At 41.5% G+C, this 17,913-nt stretch overlaps 1 protein-coding gene across 4 annotated transcripts in view; it reads left to right on the forward strand.

Moving 5' to 3' along the window:
* Fktn (fukutin) overlaps positions 1-16,859 on the forward strand; it is a 51,736-nt gene extending 34,877 nt beyond the window's left edge. For 3 of the 4 annotated variants that reach the window (XM_032903983.1, XM_032903975.1, XM_032903991.1), the window contains exon 10: positions 15,236-16,859. In XM_032903983.1, coding sequence (XP_032759874.1) covers positions 15,236-15,449 — 214 coding nt within the window. In that variant the 3' untranslated portion in view covers positions 15,450-16,859. The remainder of the gene's footprint in view (positions 1-15,235) is intronic. The other variant, XM_032904000.1, reaches the window with a different exon arrangement.
* The last annotated feature ends 1,054 nt before the right edge of the window (positions 16,860-17,913 follow it).

Consider the following 17,913-nt stretch of genomic DNA (forward strand, 5'->3'; position numbering starts at 1 on the left):
TCATTCAGAAACAAGAAAGTCTGCTAATGTGCTCTCAGCCTACCTGGAGCCCAGCTTCCCTGTGAGCCTCTCAGAGGAACTCACTGTGAGGACGGTGCATGAGGAAGGATCACCAAAGCTTGTCAACCAAAGGAGTTATGATCAAAGCCTTGAGTTACCATAGAACAGACACCACGGGCAGCAAGCCCACTGCCTAAGGCAGAAGCATGTCTATCAGAGTTAGAGAGCTTGATAGTGTTCAAAATGGACAAACAACTAACTGATGGTGGACTATAGATTTCATATTCTTAGCCACTGATCCACATGGCCTCCATGATATACTTGACAGTAAGAAGCATTTAGCATAGTCCTTAGCACTTGGCAAGTTAACAGCATGTAGGATTATCACTGATGTTGCTACATAATGTCAGGATTATTTTATAGTTACTGTCATTGCTACCACTGGTAGTCATGTGACCGTAGGCAGAACTCTGAACGGTTAAGCAGAAAGGAGACTATTCTGTATACGTGAGGGAGGAGTTCTAGACTTACAATGTTGCTTTTCTTAGGTTCATCTATCTTACTAGGGTCCCTGAGTCTTCATGTGAAGATCGGAAAGTAAATTTGTGTTGGAGGTTTGAGAGTAACCCAAACTTTTTCTGAAAGTCATAAATTATCCCCAAATTGACTCTGATCCTAGAGTATAGTCTTTAAGCTTGTTAATTATAAAAACTGCTTTGCTCTGTTACAACAAACTATTGAGTAAAATCTAATTATGAAGTTCATAGGAATACAAATTTTTTAAAAAGAGAAGTGGGCCAGTGAGCTTGTTTAGCAGGTAAAGCACTTGCTGACAGGCTTAACAGCCTCACTGGATCACTGGGGGCATATGTGGTGGGAGGAGAGACCAACTCCCACAAGTTGCCCTCTGATAGCCACGCATGTAACACGCTTAGCCCACTAAACATGTACATACAGACACAAACAAAAATGATTAAAAATTTAAATATACTTAGAAATAAGTAAATTAATGAGTATATAGGTGTCTTGGTTAAGGTTACTATTGCTATGATGCCAACCCACGACCAAGAAGGAAGTTGGGGAGGAAAGGGTTTTACGCTTCACATTGTAGTCAGGACAGGCACTCACAAAGGGCAGGAAGCTGGCGGCAGAGGCCATGGAGGTGCTGTTTAATCATGGCTGGCTCAGCCGCTTTATCACAGAACCCAGCACCACCACTCACAATGGGCTGGGCCCTCCCCATCAGTCACTCGTTTAAGAAACGCTGCACAGGCTCACCTACGGCGTGAGCTTGAGGAATTTTCTTAATCGAGGTTCCTTCTTCTCAGACGGCTTTCGCTTGTGCTAGGTTGACAGAAGCTCCCAGCACAATGATAAGTAACACCTGGAGTTAGTGGGTGAATGGGGTGGGGGTTGGAGATATTTACAGCTTGTTTATTCAAAGATACAGCAGGGATGCCAAAGTGAATGTATAGAGTTTTTCCTTATAGATTGCATACCTTAAAAATTAAGATCATATAGCCAGCTTTTGAATCCGTGCTCTACACAACAGCAGTTTTTTTTTTTTTAAATTGGGCCTCTCTGCATACGGTTTTTCCACTTCAAAGTGGAAATATTAGACCTTGCCATGCAGCCTTGTTTTAAGGATTAAAACTATTAATGCACAGGAAGGGATGTTAAGAGCGTCATCATGTCCTGGATGCTGTTAGCTAGTGTTAACACCGCTACAGTAATAGCAGAAAAAGATCCCTTTCTTAGTCTTAGGACAGAAGTACAGATTAGGTGTCATCTAGTCAGCTCGGTAAGAAGTTGCTGCATCTGCGTTTTGAGAAGTCATGTAAAACATCACTCTTTTGTCTTAAGTTCCTACTGAGGGTGAGATTTTCTTCTCACGGGTGTGATCCAGAAGCAGAATCCTCAAAGGCAGCGTTCACTTCAGCTGCTGTGCTGTCAGTAGAGACAACGTGGGTTCACCCCACAGCTTGTTGGAGTAGCAGTGTTGGAGAAGTGTGACGTGCTCTGACTAACCGAGAAATGAGCAGTGAGGGAGCTGTCTGGACAGATGGTGTGTGTCCCAGATTTCCTATCATGTAACTGTGACCTTAAAAGGCAGAGAAAAGAACAGGGGAAGGCTGTGTGGAGCAGTTTCTTTGGAAGACTCCCCAACCATATGCCATTGTCAGCACTATTTCCTTTAAGGAAATAAAGGATTTATCACACTGCCATTTTTAAAGGGAAGAACCTGAAACTGTTATGGGGTCCACTTCAATCAGACATAACTCAAACACCAGGTCAATGCAGATGACAGAAATGTATTCTAGTCAAGCTGCTCCTGATCCATCAGGGCCACAGGCAGACTCAGGAGCTGAACTGCAGCATCGAGCCAGAGTATCACAGGCTATGTGGGCTTGCAAACCGTGAGGATCTGTGCCAAGTTATTGTTACATTTGCCTACCAGCCAGGGGAGGAGTTGGCTCCTGGGCCTGGAAACATGAACTTAGTTTAATCCTGTCAGCAAGATGGAGAAGGTGTCCCTGAGGTGGCTGGACTCAGACAACTGCCTCCTTAAAACAGAAGCTGTTCAGCTATTGGGAAGTCCCCAGCTCCCCTAGGGCCTGAGACCTTGAACCTAGTTTCCCCCTATGAAAGTGGAGTCTGAAAACAAAATGGCAGTACTTAGGACAATTTTCTTTTGCTTGTTGCCAATAAAACTAGTGTAAGAGGTCTGGGTTTATTTTATTTTATTTTATTTTATTTTATAGTGCTGCTTAAAACAAAACAAACAAAAAAATGTGTTGTTCATGCTGAGAAAAAAAAAAAACACTATAGAATGCTTACCATTTTTTTAAGGAAGGAACTCCGTGGGAAAAGCTTCTCTTTCTACAGTGTGCTCCACATGCCTTCTGGCTGATAAACAGGATCCTAAGATTTAATAATAGTTTTACTATTAGCAACTGTAAAGACGTAGTTAATGGAGTGCCTGCTAGAGAAAACTGTGTATAGTTTTAGATATTTCTGTATTACACTTTGGATTGTGTATTCTTACTACCAACTCAGGCTCGAGAAGCTTAAGCACAGTGATCTGAGGTAACTCTGTCCAGAGTTGTGGACATCAGTAACAGTGGCACGATTTAACCTCAGACTTGTTTGGCTCTGCCCTAGTACTTGGGTTAGTAGCATGAGCTGACCGTGTCAAGTACTTCAGACAGCGCCTGGCGCCCTGTAAGAACTGTGTCCGCTTCTGCAACCACCACTCTACATTCCCAAGCTGCTGGGCTGGCACAGAGCACAGCACCTCCACAGGAGCTGACCTGCCTTAGTCACCCTCTGGGTGAAAGCTGTATGTTCTCTATCTGTTTCATTTTCAAACCTTGTCTGTGTTTCTCACATCTGCGTTCTCTCTGTAGAGTTCAGATCACCATCAGTAAAAGGGGATGGCGCTCTAACAGGGTTTTTGAGGGGTGGTGGAAGGGAAAGGATAATCTGTCTAATTTTCTTGCAGAGTTTGTAAACATTATGTAAATATTATATTAGCATAATTATATAATTATATTAGCATAATTATAGCATTGTTGCTTTCTGACATATTCAGTGGAATATACAGGCAAAACGGTCTTAGAGCAAAGTTCATGGGGTGGGAAGTTTTTCCTTTTTAAAATTTTATTAGCATGTATTCATTGTAAATAGTAATAGGTTTCATAAAGGCATTGTTTTCAAATATGTTGTGTATTTTGGCATCCCCTGTAATCTTCTCTTTGTCCCTATTCCCCTTAGTCCCCTACCTTCCCTTAGTCTGGTTTCTCATTTCATGTCATACATATGTAAGGAATTTTATATGCCCACATAAAATCTGGGATCCACAAATGAAAGTGAAATGTGATACTTTTCTTCGTGAATCTGGTTTGTTTCACTTAATATGATGGTCTCCATTTGGCTATTTGCTAGCAAATTCATTCTTGGTTTAGACTAAAACTCCACTGTGCATGTGTGTACCACAGTTCTTTAACCTGTTCACGTGTGTTCACACACCCAAGTTGATTCCACAGTGTGACATTGAGAATAGTGCTGCAGGAACAGAAGGTGCACATATCTGTGTTACAAGTTCGACTTAGAATCCTCTGAGCATATATCCCTCAGTGGGGTCATGTAGCAGTAGTTCAGGAAACCTCAGACTTGACAACAGTGGAATTGCATGAAGCTTTGAGTAAAGAAACAGGTAGTAACCTATAGAATGGGGGAGGGGCACCTTGCTTCGTGCATGTAACAATATCTACAATATATAAAGAATCAACAAGCTAAATAGAAAAACCCAAACAGCCCAGTGAGTAAATGGGCTAATGGAATGAAAAGACAGGTCTCACTGAGATACAGGTGGCCAATAGATGTAAATTAAAGCATCACTGGGATTTCACCTCACCCCAGTCAGAATGCCTATCATTGGGAAAGTCAGGAATAATGAATGCTGACAGAGATGCAGGGAAAGGGAATCCATATACACTGCTCCCGTCACTATGGAAACATGGGGGCTCCTCAAACAAACCACTGTTTCTGCTTAACTTCTCAGCTCCCACAGCTATTGGATTGTGTTTCTTTGCATTCTTTCCTCATCTGAGTCAATGTATGGATAGAAGCTAGACGTTTTAGAGATAACCGGAAGGGCTAGTGTTTATGGGATGCTTACTTTATAAGGTGAAAATGCCACATTTTTATGGCTACCTTCTTGTTTAGCCCTCTCAGGAACTTTGTGATAGAGATTCGAATACTGCTACCTTTAATGGAGGAGATTAAACCAGAGCCGAGAACAGATCTAGGCCATGGCAGTGCAGAGCCCATGTTTTCCTCCTCGTCCTCCTGCTTTTAAAATCAGTTTTATGCAAGTACAGAGTGCATTCGGGTTACTCACTGCACAGCTCTCTGGTTACTCTTACCTTCCTCCCACCCATGTCTCTCAGCCCCTCTCCCCTTCAAGCAACCTTCCCATACTCATGACTGTTTTATTCAAGTGTCCCACCAATATATAACCAGGGCCTGTGGCCCTCTGTGTGAGTATGTGCTAGTGTGACTCACTGATGGGTACTTAGCTGCAGACTGTCTCCCCCTCTCCCAGAATCTGTTAGTTGCCAGTAGTTCAGCCATAAGTGGTAGGGCCCACGAGTCCCCTTCCCTGTTTATAACTGACTGAGTGGGCCTGACATATGTAGCAGTGTCAGTAGGCACTCCTGCTCTCCCCAATTGCTATGGCTGTTCTTAGGAAATGGCATTTTGCAGACCTCTCCCTACCATCCAGTCAGAGTCCACACTTTTTCTATATACTGTTAGCGTCACCAAGCTCACTGTCATACTGTGAATACTCCCTTCACTGTTGGGACAATACAGCTACTGCTATCTCACCCGCAGGGAACCCTTTGTTTACTGGGTTAATATTGGATCCTTATAATGTTGTCTATTTGCTTACTGGATACATCTTTAAAACTTGACTTGTCCTTTTTAAGACTACATTCCCAAGTGTAGTATTTATTACTTGATGTTTTTATTACTTTATTTCTATCAAATTTATTTCTAACTGCTCTGTACTAAAGATGCTGTTTCAAATGTATCTTAGTGTCTGCTCTCAGTGAGATCATAAGCTAGACCGTAAAATAGATGCAACAATATTCTGTAAGCAAAAAGCAAGGTGATTGAACGGTGTGCCATACACAGCTGAGGTCCTTATCAAAAAACAGCGACGAAGTATGGCTAAAATAGAGGAGTAACTTTCTAGGCTACTTCTCCATTTTACTGACAAGCAATATTAACTTATTTAATCAGGAAGCTATATAATAACATATTTAATAAAAATATTTAATGATAAAATTTAACTTCTTGCACATTTATGCATTTAACTCTTAGGGTGTCTTTAGTTTTTGACTCTGTCTAGTACATGGTGGTGCATATTGAAGGATCACAGATCAAGGAACAGCGAATACAGTACTGACTTAAGAGGTGCTCCAGAAATAATATGCATAATTCCTGACAGTTAAATACCCTGATGATGACTAACATTGTAAAGTATTGTTTCTGCTATTTTTTGAGCTACAGGTTCCCTATGGGCCGTAAACCACAGATAATGTCATGCAAGGCAATTTTTTTTTTCGGTCACAGAAGCAGATTTGGCTGGCAGTTGTGGCTTTTAAAATCCAGAAGCAAAGGCAAAGGCAGGTGGATCTCTGAGTTTGAGGCTAGGCCGGTCTACACTACTATTCTAGGATAGCCTGGGCTAAACAGAGAAACTCTGTCTCTGAAAAACCTTAAACAAGCAATCAAACAAACAAACAAGTAGCTTTGTTTACATCTCCTTGTAACTCATTAAGTTATGGCAACTACCTTAGTGGAACTAACCCCAGTGTGACTTTAAGTTGAAGCAGACAAACTTTTAGATAATGCTTTTAACTTTTATAAATAAATAACATTTCTAACCTAAAAAAAGTGAAGTCATCATGCCTGTGGAATAGCGATTACTTCAGGTTGGGAAAGGGAGCCTAGAGTTGGTCCCTGCATGCTGCATGCATGGACTGTACTGATATGTACACTCACCAGTATGTGTTAGTCACACGTAAAGCAGACACAGCCATGCTGACAGCATTGGGCTATGCTGTATCATACAAAGAAATCTCATCTGTGCAGTGCAGATCATGTCATATTTTTTGTAGTATCCCCAGAGCTAAGCCATACTTCCTCAATAACTATTAAATTATGAATATGGATGGAGAAATAAATTAACAGGGTTATGGTATATATTGCCAGATTGTGTTCCTAAAAAGTTATTAAATTTTTGATAGTCACCAGCAATAAATGATACTGTTATGTTATTGAATTTCACATTGTAATTTGGTCATTGCTCCTTTGAGTCATTTTCCCCCTATGGTTTTTCATTAATGCAGGATATCATAAAACAGGATCAGTTATTAATGAGAGGTTACAAGAGTTATTACCTGGCAACTATTTCAAAATCCATAGCCTCTTTAGTCCTACCAGACAGGATTCCTGCTACTTAGTAGTCTCCATTTCAGAATTCACTGTGAAACATTGTAACACTTTATATTATATCATTTTAAATAGTTGACCACTATGTAGAAATCTGTGTTTAAACTTTATACATTTATGAGTTAAGGATAGTGAATCCAGGAAATCTGTTAGCCCTGAATTCAAGTCCAAGATCTGCATTTCCACCACCTAAGCTTCTGAGTTCTCCTCAGTGAGAAGAAAGTAACTGAGTGCTTCTCAGCGTGCACTGCTTGTTTACATAGCAACATCACCTGTTGTAGGACTCAGCTCACGACAGGTCTCAACTCTTCCTAATTCCAGAAGTCTGATGAGGAAGGTTCAGTATCATGTAGTAATGAAGGGAAAATTCATTAGTGTACTGAAGTCTACCATTGATTGCAGGGAGGAATGCAGATTTATATGACACACGGTGACAGAGAGACGAGTTGTAGGCCTACAAAGGGTAACGGTTGGCTTAGTACAGTGGGGATGGCCAGTAAGTCGCCTTGAGTTGAGTCTAAGAAGGAAACCCGTGAGAAGTGTGGAAGCGCTGCTGACGAGTGCCAGTGAACAGCGCTTGCCAAGTGCTGAGCTGCAAGCACACGGGCCGACTTCACCTTAAGGACTCTTCTAACGGATTGTTCTTGTCGTACTTTACGCCACAGTCATTGCTTCTTGGCAGCACTTGGTATTCTCTTTAATGTTTAGCCATTTGTGTTAGATACACATTGTTACCGTGCCATAGATTTAATTTCCACTTTTTTATATTTATTGGCCATCTAGATGCTCTGTTTTGTGGGGAACTTACTAAATATCTTGGTGGTTTCCTGTGAGATGTCAGTCCTCTTCTCACTAACCGTAGCTCTCTATTTTAAAAACCTCTCCTTCCAGTCTGCCCTTTATTGTTTCCTATCTTAATGGAGCTGACTCACTGAAAGTTCTTGCTTTTAATGTAATTCTGTGTAGCAGTCTTTATGTTCAGAACCTTTGGTGCCCTTTTTACAAAGTATTTTCCTATTTGAGGTAATGAAGGTATTTTCTAGGTTGTCCTTTAGACACTTTGTTTTATATATCACAAAGTAAAGATCAAGTTTAACCTCCGACTTTACTAGTTTTTGTTAATGTTCTCTTTCTGTTCCAAGAGCCAGTCCAGTGTACCACATTACATTTAGACTCCTTGGCTTTTAACCCTTAGTTTTAATCCACGAGTTTGAGAATGGCACTAGTAATTCCAGATTGCCATCCAACATTGTCCCAGCCCTTCCCCACTCAGTGGCATTGACTTGCTTTCTCTGTAAAGTTTAGTACCACTGTAGAAATGATCTTCCCTCTCTCCAAGTTTTCATAGATCTTCCCCGACCCCCACTCGAGTTCTTTCTGCTGAATTTTTCAGAGTCCTTTGCTAACCTATTTGCCCTAAATTACAGATAAGGTCAGTTTTGACAAACTCTCAGGGTGATTGAGATCTCAGTGCCTCTTGACTGAATCCATTCTCTGCCGTTTAGTGAGCAGGAGAGGTGGTGCTCGGATGGTTTGATCCAGCCTAGCATCTTCAGAGAGCTGAGACGGTGAAGTGAAGCCATTCTGCTCTCACTGTATTATAAAGGTAGCTTCGGAGCTGTCCCTCGTGTCTCTCACAGCTCAGAGGCTGATGTAGCTCTGGTTCCAGCTCTCAGGAAACACATTTGTCTCTGCAGGACTTATGCTGCACAGCTGACAGGCAGATTGGGTAACTCCCTTAAATGAGCATGTTTAAAGCATCGGCTTTTCCAAAGAGATCCCATCTCCTGTTCTGTTTATATCTTCATATTTTGTAACATACTGATTATGTCATGGGTCTCCGTAATCAGATCTCCAGACAGTGAGTGAGGAGCAGGTGTAAGAGGAAGGACTGAGAGAGAAACCCGAAGAGGTGGTGTCTTCCAGAGTGAGCTTTGGTTTTTTTAAGGAGAAAAATCATACTACTAAACTTTTGTTTATGTGAAGTAAAAGTTATATTTTTTCAAACATATTTTGTTAAATATAATTCTATAAGATGCTAATTTGGTAGTATCCAAAGAGATGTTTCCGCTACAAGATGTATGCCAGGTGTTAACAGTTTTATTCAGCTAAGCAGAATGGCTTGATTTTACCCATGCTATCCAGATGTTCTAAATGTTCATCTTCTAGTGACCAGACACATTGTTTGTGTATTCACACACTGGAATATTACTGAGTGCTGAAGAGGAATGCGTTACAGATATACTAACGTGGATGAATCTTCAAAACATGCAGAGTGAAAGAAGTCAGATGGGAGGGGGACTTAGATTTCCATCTATTTGAATTTGTCGGTATGCATGTGGAATCCCAGTGCCCAGCTGAGTCAAAGGACTAGTCAGAAGCTCAGGAGTGCCCCAGGCTCCCTCCAGAAACAAAACCCTTCTGTGTAGGTTCTCTTCCATGTAGTATTGAGCTCAGGTTGTCAGGCTTGGCAGAAAGCGCCTTTTACCACCAGCCAGCACTCACTGGTTTTTAAAACATAAAATAAATGCATTTCATTCAATAAGATTTTACCTTAAAACCTTGATTTAGGTTAAAAATACAAAAATACTGTATAGTTTTGAAAACTGATGCTAAGACAAAATAATCTAAGATTACACATTGAGAAACAGCACTGTATGGGGCCGGAGACAGTGAAGTTGACCACGGAAGACCTAACTTATGGAGACCTTTGCATCTGATTAGACAAGTTAGGTAATATGCTATGATTTTTTTAAAACTCTTTTTAGATCTGGTGTGAAATTTGAACTCCTAACTTTAACCTCTCTATCTAATTATTATATCTACAGAAAGTTCTTCAAAAATTATCTGATTGAAAATAATTATAGCTAGAATCTTAATTTTTGCTGATAAGCTACAGATGTAGTTTGTAATCATAAAAGGTGTCCATTGACCTGTCAGCAATGCTTTATCCTTGTGGGCTTTAATTTGTCTACTCATTAGTAGTGTAAATTATTATCGCCTCCTCCTCCTCTGCTGCCTTCATTGCTCTTTCTCGTGTGTGTGTGTGCGTGTGTGTGTGTGTGTGTGCATGTTTATTTAGGAGTGGAGAATGAGAAGTAAGATCTCAAACACTGTTTCAGCCCATGTCCTGGAGAATATATTAACTCCTGTATAACTCCTTCCTCATGGTACCATTGTGGTGGGATTACGAAATGTTTAGTGGAAGAAACATTTAACCCTGGCTGTCCTGGAACTCACTCTGTAGACCAGGCTGCTTCAAACTCATAGATCCTCCTGCCTGTGCCCCTCAGTGTTGGGATTAAAGGCATGTGCCACCACCAATCACCTGATAGTTTTTAAGAAGAAATACTCACCAGCATACTGTGACTTTGGTTTTCCAAGAGTTGAGTCTAATTCTTAGATGAATGTGTAAGAGCAGGATTGTTAAACATATATAAATTTGACAGGGGAAAGTATAAATATGTCATAATTATTATACCTTAAAACCTTGATTTTACATGAAATACATGCCCATTATTTTACATGATTAATATATATTAATATGAAAATGAAATATGAAACAAAAAAGGTTGGTAACTAATTGTAATAGTGTGGTCTGAACATTTAAAAGGCTGAGGCGTTTTTGAGAGTTTGAGGTACAACAAAAGAGTACCAGGTGTGCTTTATCAATAATACGGGCAGAGGATGATGAACCATAATCTTACAAAAGTTGAATAATAATGATTAACTTTTAATGTTAGACACAATTAAAAGTCACATTCAGGGCAAGACAGAAATAACAACATTTACAAATATAGAAAGGCTAAGGAGCTTGAGGCCTCACAGATCTGTACTCAAAGACATATTAAAGAAGCCAGAAGGGTTGCTGGGGAGGTGGTACAGTGGTGAAGGCATATACTATGCAAGCCAAAAGAGCAGAGCTCAGATTCCCTAGAACCCATGTAAATGCCCATGGGCATGTTGGTTCACCTCTAATCCCAGCCTCGGAAGGAACAATGAAAGAGGAAAGACTCCCCAGAGCAAAGTAGCTAGAAAGAAGAGAGACAGGGAGGAGTCCTGATAACCACAAACAAGCATGTGTGTCACACACACACACACACACACACACACACACACACACACACAGGGAAAAGACAAGAATCAGAGGGAAGCTAATCATGTATTATATATGTTACAAACATTAATAAAAATCTTCATTGGTATGTGAGTCTAATTTTCCACATGAATGAGAAAGAAAGAAAAATATTTTTTATGACCATAGTGGAATTGCTTAGAAATTAGTAATTTAAAATGTTTTTAAATCTGTGGAAACTTTTTAAATATTCTCTGTTAAAATGAGTACAAAGGTAAATTATAGTAGAAAATACAAGACATTTTGCACAACATTACTGAAACGGAATATAAAAGAGTAAATATACATTTATAGCCTTTAAGAAATACTTGTGAAACTTGGGTCTGGAAGATGCCCGCTGGTTAAGGGCAGTGGCCGCAGTCCCAGAGGAGGGCGTGAGTTCAGTTCCCAGCACACAGTTGGGTGTCTCACAGCTACCTACAACTTTGACTTCAGGGGAACCTGACCCCTTCTGTGGCCACACACACACACACACACACACCCATACAGACATATTCGTGTAAAGATAAACTTTTTTTAAATACTCATACAACTTAGGGATTCCCATGAAGATCAGTATAGATGACCAGTGACGTCCGCCAGAGGAAAGGGAAGGAAGCAAGGCAAAGAAACTGATGAAAGGCCAATTCCACATGCTGCTGTTTAAAAATATTTTTGAAATTTGTATAGCAGACATTTAGCACGATTGATCAAGGTGTGGGAATGGAGTAAATAAAGATAACATTTATTCCCCAAGCCCAAGATGCCTGGCCCTTTGTACTTCTCTCGGGGTTGTGCTGACAATGAGAAAATACTATGGGAGGCCTTAGATCAAGCAGTACAGCCATCGGGGCAAGATGTGAAAATGGTTTTTGTTTTTGTTTTTTTAAGTAGGAAAATAAGAATTGACTCAGGAAGATACAGATAGCCTATCCCCAAGTCAGGGAGATACACATGGCCTATACCCAGCCAAGAAACTGAATTAATAACCAGAAAGCCCTTTTTCTCCCTCCAAAAGTCACCAAGACCTCCATAGTTTACAAGTAAGCTGACCATCATGTGTTCACACAGGAAGTCCCCTGTGGGGATAGAGCCTGTTTCTAAACCCAGGAAGAGAGCAGCTTAGGCTCAGTACCTCAGTACCCCAGTACCTCAGTATGTGGGCAAACCCGCAGGGAAATGGCACAGTAAGCCCGGGTGAAAGCATGCTACAAGAGCAGTTTCATAGTGCATTAGTGCATATACTTATTAGTGTGATTCTTTACCCCAAAGGATCGAAGGGAACACTTCCTGTGCATAAAGCCTGTCTGTTATCCCATCTCCAGCCTTGCCACAAGGGCTGGAGGCCAGGCTGGTGACTGAATTGATGTCATTAAAAAAAAAATTCTATAATTAAGCAAAAATCTTATAAGAAAATTTGAATTAAAAGGGCTATGGAGTGTCCTTAACTTGATGAACAGAAGATAATGAAAACCCAGAGTGAGCATCGTGGTTAATGGGGAAACTTCAGAAGTTTCTCCATTACAGTCTGAAGAAGCAGTGTTTGTGGACTCCTGTTAAGTGGTATGCTGGTGTCTAGGCACCGGAATAACAGATACATTGGGAGGTGATGACGACAGAAGATGCTAATGTTAATAGACTGTGTTGCCTTGAGAGAAATTCTGGGGGAGGGGGAGTTTGGCTGTGCTCGTGGAACTGCAGCATTTGGTGCAGACTTCCATGTAGAAAGGTCAAGTTCTACTGTAGTTGATGGGTCTGTCTCACTTAGCCTCCTTAATTAGTGCCAGTAAACGCACTGATCCGCGGTGCTCAAAAGCTTTCTTCTCATCTAGCAATTATGCTCATAGATAGTACAATTAAGCTGACAAACTCATCTTAACTACCCAAAAGTGGCTTTATTGGTTTAAAGAATTTGGAAGGAAAATAAAAATATCCTCCTCTAGCTCACCCTTCAATCCAGCAACTGTTCTGACTGCCATTTTAGGCAGAAGCCCCAAGAAGCAAAGTGGTTCGAGTTAGGAACAGATGGGAGAAATTTCTGTGATAGTAAGATTTCCTAAATGTGTAGCCCAGGACAGAGCGCCTCAGTCTAAATTTAAACCTGCTCCCATTTTGGATTTCACCCTAACTAAGGCTTTAAAGTACAGACTGCTCTGCCAGACTTAATCATAGCTTTTAAAGAGGTTTAGTGTCGATCAGTATTTACTGGTGACCCAGGTAAAGTACAGGGCATGTGCTGTTCTGGGTGACTTCCTGCCCTTTTCCTGTCTGTGTCCCGATCCTAATTAGTTAAAACGTTTTATGGCTTGTTTATCTTTTCTGTTCTGGGAAGCTAAGGTATTTGGTTGAATAGAGAGAGTAGAGAAACAAGAATCACAGAGAGTTTGGGGATGGGGGGGGGGGCAGGTTTATGAACAAACGTTAACACTAAGCGTTGTTTCTGTATGATTTTCACAGTGTTTCTATTTTACATGTTCTGGGTTTGCTCTTGGATTCTTCACTGTTGCAAGCATCGTTATACTCTGCAGTATTCTACCATGGGTATCCTAAAGCCGTGACCGTTCTCTCTCAGCTGTATGATGATACTAGAACTAATAGTTAGGAGAGATGCTTCCTGGCTGCTGTTGTGAAGGGAGAGCATGCCTGCCTCACTTCAGGCTCATTGTGTCAGCTTGATGGTGTGGGACAGGTGGACAGTCTGCTGACCAGCAAGTGGTTGCGAAGGGTGGAGGCTGATGATGGATGGCTGTGTCTCATGACAAATGAGTAATTCCATGGATGTGTGTGTGCAGAGTAAAACTGGGACCAGCAGATGTTGGTTCTAGGCAGTATCTCATTTCTTTCTCAGCTAGGAGACTTTATGTGACAATCTTTTCATAGACGCCAGCAGGGTGGGGCTGTCCACTCACCGCCAGCGTCCACTGGCTTTTATAGAGGCACTTGCTGCTTTCTTTAGAATTTATTCAGACACATTTTCAAGTACAACTTCATGTTCACTTAGTGGTGAGATAAGATATTCAAAAGCAGAATCCATTCTTGGGGTTTACTTGGTGGTAGACATGATAATCAGATACAATCAATTACCTTTTCTCCAATTCTCTACTCTGTCTTTAGCTTTCTGGTTTATTAAATTCCTGTGGTCCCTATTATTGCCATTTCAGGATTAATTACTGAAAGTTCTTTTTGAGTTGTGAAGAAAAAAATTTTCATTGAGAATCTTAACACAGAATATAGAGCTATGTAACTTTAAACAGACTTGCTACTTTTAGTTTTCCTTTGTAATGTACCATGTGTAAGTTATTCTTAATCTGAAGTACCTATTTAAATATTTCGTGTTTTGAGACAGGGTCTTATGAAGCCTAAGCTGCCCTAGAGTCACTGTATGACTCGAGCTGGACTTGAATTCCTGATCGTCAACCACTCCCTTCCAAGTGCCGCAATCACACACGTAGACCATGACACATAGGCCATGACATGTAGACCATGACATGTAGACCATGACATGTAGACCATGCCCGTGATTATTCAAAGTACCTTTAAAATGCATATTTCCAGTTAACTCAAAAGCTTACAAATCCTTACAGTTCTGGAGCAGATGCAAGCGAATTCATTTTAATTGGTATTTCTTAGACAGCTTTAGGGATGTTCTTTAGAGTCTCAGAGGAAAGAGGTAGAAAGTAAAGCCATTGTCTGTAGAGCGAGGGACGAGCCGTCCATATCCGTTGGAATGCCAGGTAATGCAAGAGAAGAAAATGACCACTTACATCTTGTGGAGGCTCGGCTGTGATACCTCTTTCCCCCAACACAACCCCAGAGCTGGTTCTGATTTGCCTAATCTTGGTGGGCTCCCATCTCTGCAGCAGTCTCTGGAACTTGGCTAGTGCCAAGCCTGGATTTGGTTTAGTTTGGTTTGGTTTGTATTTTTTCTCATCTTTGGAGCTTATGGATGGGAATAGGTCTCCTTCAGATTGGCAGAGACTAGAAGAAGACTGGGGAGGCATTAATCCTGAAGGAAGAACGGGGTGCGGGGCAGGTTAAAGTGCACAGCAGCTGAGTTACTTGGCCTAATGCTCCCTGCTCGCCCATGTTTCTCTGCAGGTATCTGTTCCCCAAGTTTACACTGTGCTGGACGGAGTTTGTAGACATAAAAGTCCATGTTCCCTGTGAAACAGTTGACTACATTGAAGCCAACTATGGCAAGGCCTGGAAGATCCCTGTCAGGACCTGGGACTGGAAGAGCTCACCCCCGAATGTGCAGCCCAATGGGGTCTGGCCTATTTCGGAGTGGGATGAAGTTATCCAGCTGTACTGAGAACACTGAGCTCCTGTGGGACGTTTCCCAGAAAGAAGGTAGGCAGCTGTTGAAAGCACTACTATTTTCTGCCTGGTGTGAGAGCCAAAGAGGAGAAATGACGAGTTGGAAGACAGAAAAGGTTTTCTGACTCATGGGCCATCTAATCAGTTCTGCCACTCAGCATTTACTGAGGAGTTTATGCACCAGGCGAAGTACTAGGATCTGGTGAACAGGCAGAGAGGAATGAGAGGCCAGCTTCTCTCTTGCCCTGTTGGTAAGCACTACAATTTTATGTTAAGGGAAACTAACCCACTCTCTGAGGAGGTGTACAGTACAATGTATTCCATAATGATTTTTAAAATGTTAATTAATGTTTAAACCGGAAAGTGAGCTCATCAGACAAAGCTAACAAAGGATGTGTTAGTTGAGAGTAGTTCATTCCTGCCTGCCCTCGGGATTTAAGCTGCTGTGTTAGTGTTAAGGTTGTGGGATATGAGTTAATATTCCAGTGAGTGATTAGACTTTGTCTCACAGAGAAAAGACAGTGGCCAACTCATCTTACAAGCAGTGTGATACACAGTTGACTTCAAGCACTGGGCATTCTCTAAGGGAGGATGAGAGCCGATAGCAGCTCTTGTCAAGACGTACACTGTTTTCATCTTTGAGATGAACGTGGATGCTTAGATGGTGCTTGAATCCCTGACATCATAAGGATATTCTCGCTGACCTGCAGTAGTACTTGCTGATAAATCATTCAGTCGTGCTATCCAAAAGTTGTGACATCTCAAAGCTTACGTTCCTTATTTCATTCTTAGTCACTCTTAAACTCAAAAATGGAAGTTACTCATGAATATTTTTATATTTTATGAATGTACAACTTTTCTGCCTTTAATTTTAATATTGACACTAAGTAATAATAGACATACCTCTTAATTTTTTAAAAATACCCTTTATTTATTTATCAACCATAGCTCCATATGTTTAATTTATGGCCTGCACACTAATTTATTTAGCACAAGATATGCCTGTTCTTCTATCCAATATTACTTCACGTTTCCAAAATGGAGGGTTAACGTGAACCTGGCCTTTACTCCTTTTCCCAGATTACTGTCTTTAAAGCCTGTGTCCATCTCTAGATCTTCATTCTGCTGAGTGTAATAGGGCAAGGGCTTCCTACCCCCAAGTACTGCACATGTGGGACCCTTGACCTACACTCCTGAGTCCGTTGTGGTGGCTGCGCTTCAGCCGTGCAGTCTCAGAGAGAGATGACACCGTGAGTGCCTGCCTTGCCTGGGAGGGGAGGGTCCACTCCCTGCTGCCTAGGGATGTGCTTCATGGCAGCCTGGCAGACTTCCTTTGGCACGTGTAGTTACTACAGCGGAAACCAGGATAGATGAGAGAATGGGCTGGCAGAAAGAAAAGAAAAAAGAAAGAAAAAGAAAAACTTGGAGGAAGTGACTTGAAGCCACCTATTTCCAAATTTAAACTTCAACATGAAAACCGTCTTTGTTGGATGTCACGCAGCAGTCTCCGTGCAGCCTCCATGTAGGAATATTGTCTCCATAAGCATCATCTAATCAGAGTGTCACAGTTATTAGCACACATGTACCCAAATGACAGACCATAATCAGCTCTTTCCTAGAAAATAAGTCCATAGAATACGTACCCAAGTTATAGATACCCAACCCTACGTATTTTTCTGTGTGTGCATGCGTGCACACGCACACACCCCCACTCGCACACACCAGATAATAGTGTTTTTGAGTTCAAACCCACCCTACCTAGAGAGGATCATTTACTTGTACTCAATATCAAGAAGTTTGTTTACATCGTGTTCCTTGAGAGCTCCCACCTTCTGCCAGGAGATCTTGCCCACCCCTGTTTAAGTTTCTTCTCTCATACCTGTCATTGGAGTGCAAGGTCTGCCAGTGTCCATAATACAAGCTCTTGGTCGTGTGCACAGAGGTCCTGTAGTCTTCCCTTCATAGAGGATGGGTACCTGTTTTCCCTCTCGTTTGGCTTTAGGTTTTAGGTTCCACCCACCGTGGAGAAATTTTCCCAGAATTTGCAGGTGAGGTTTACCTCTAAAAATGACCCCATGATTCAGTCATACTGAAGTCAGTGCTTCTTAACTCTTGAACTCTGCTGAGTGTCCCGAGACCTTGGGTCAGGTCTGCCCACCACCTGAACCTTTTCAGATCACTTCTCTTCCCTCCCTGAATATGCTAACTGTTATTCTCCTAATATGAGTACTTTCTGGTCCCATTTGCCTGGATTGCTTGAAGATACCTTTTACATTAACTCGGTGGTAGCTCTGCCCGAGGATATTTCAGAGGGACCCTGAGAAGCAGATGCTTTCTCGGTTTACGACAGCCAGCTACTTCCCTAAGCGTGGAGGACTTGCCCCGCTCTTGGTTACAGTTACTGACATTGGCCACTGAGATAAAATAATAGTAACTAAAACTGGCCTCCCTAAGAGTAG

The sequence above is a fragment of the Rattus rattus genome, chromosome 1 (genome assembly GCF_011064425.1).
Source record: "Rattus rattus isolate New Zealand chromosome 1, Rrattus_CSIRO_v1, whole genome shotgun sequence".
Taxonomy (NCBI): Eukaryota; Metazoa; Chordata; class Mammalia; order Rodentia; family Muridae; genus Rattus; species Rattus rattus.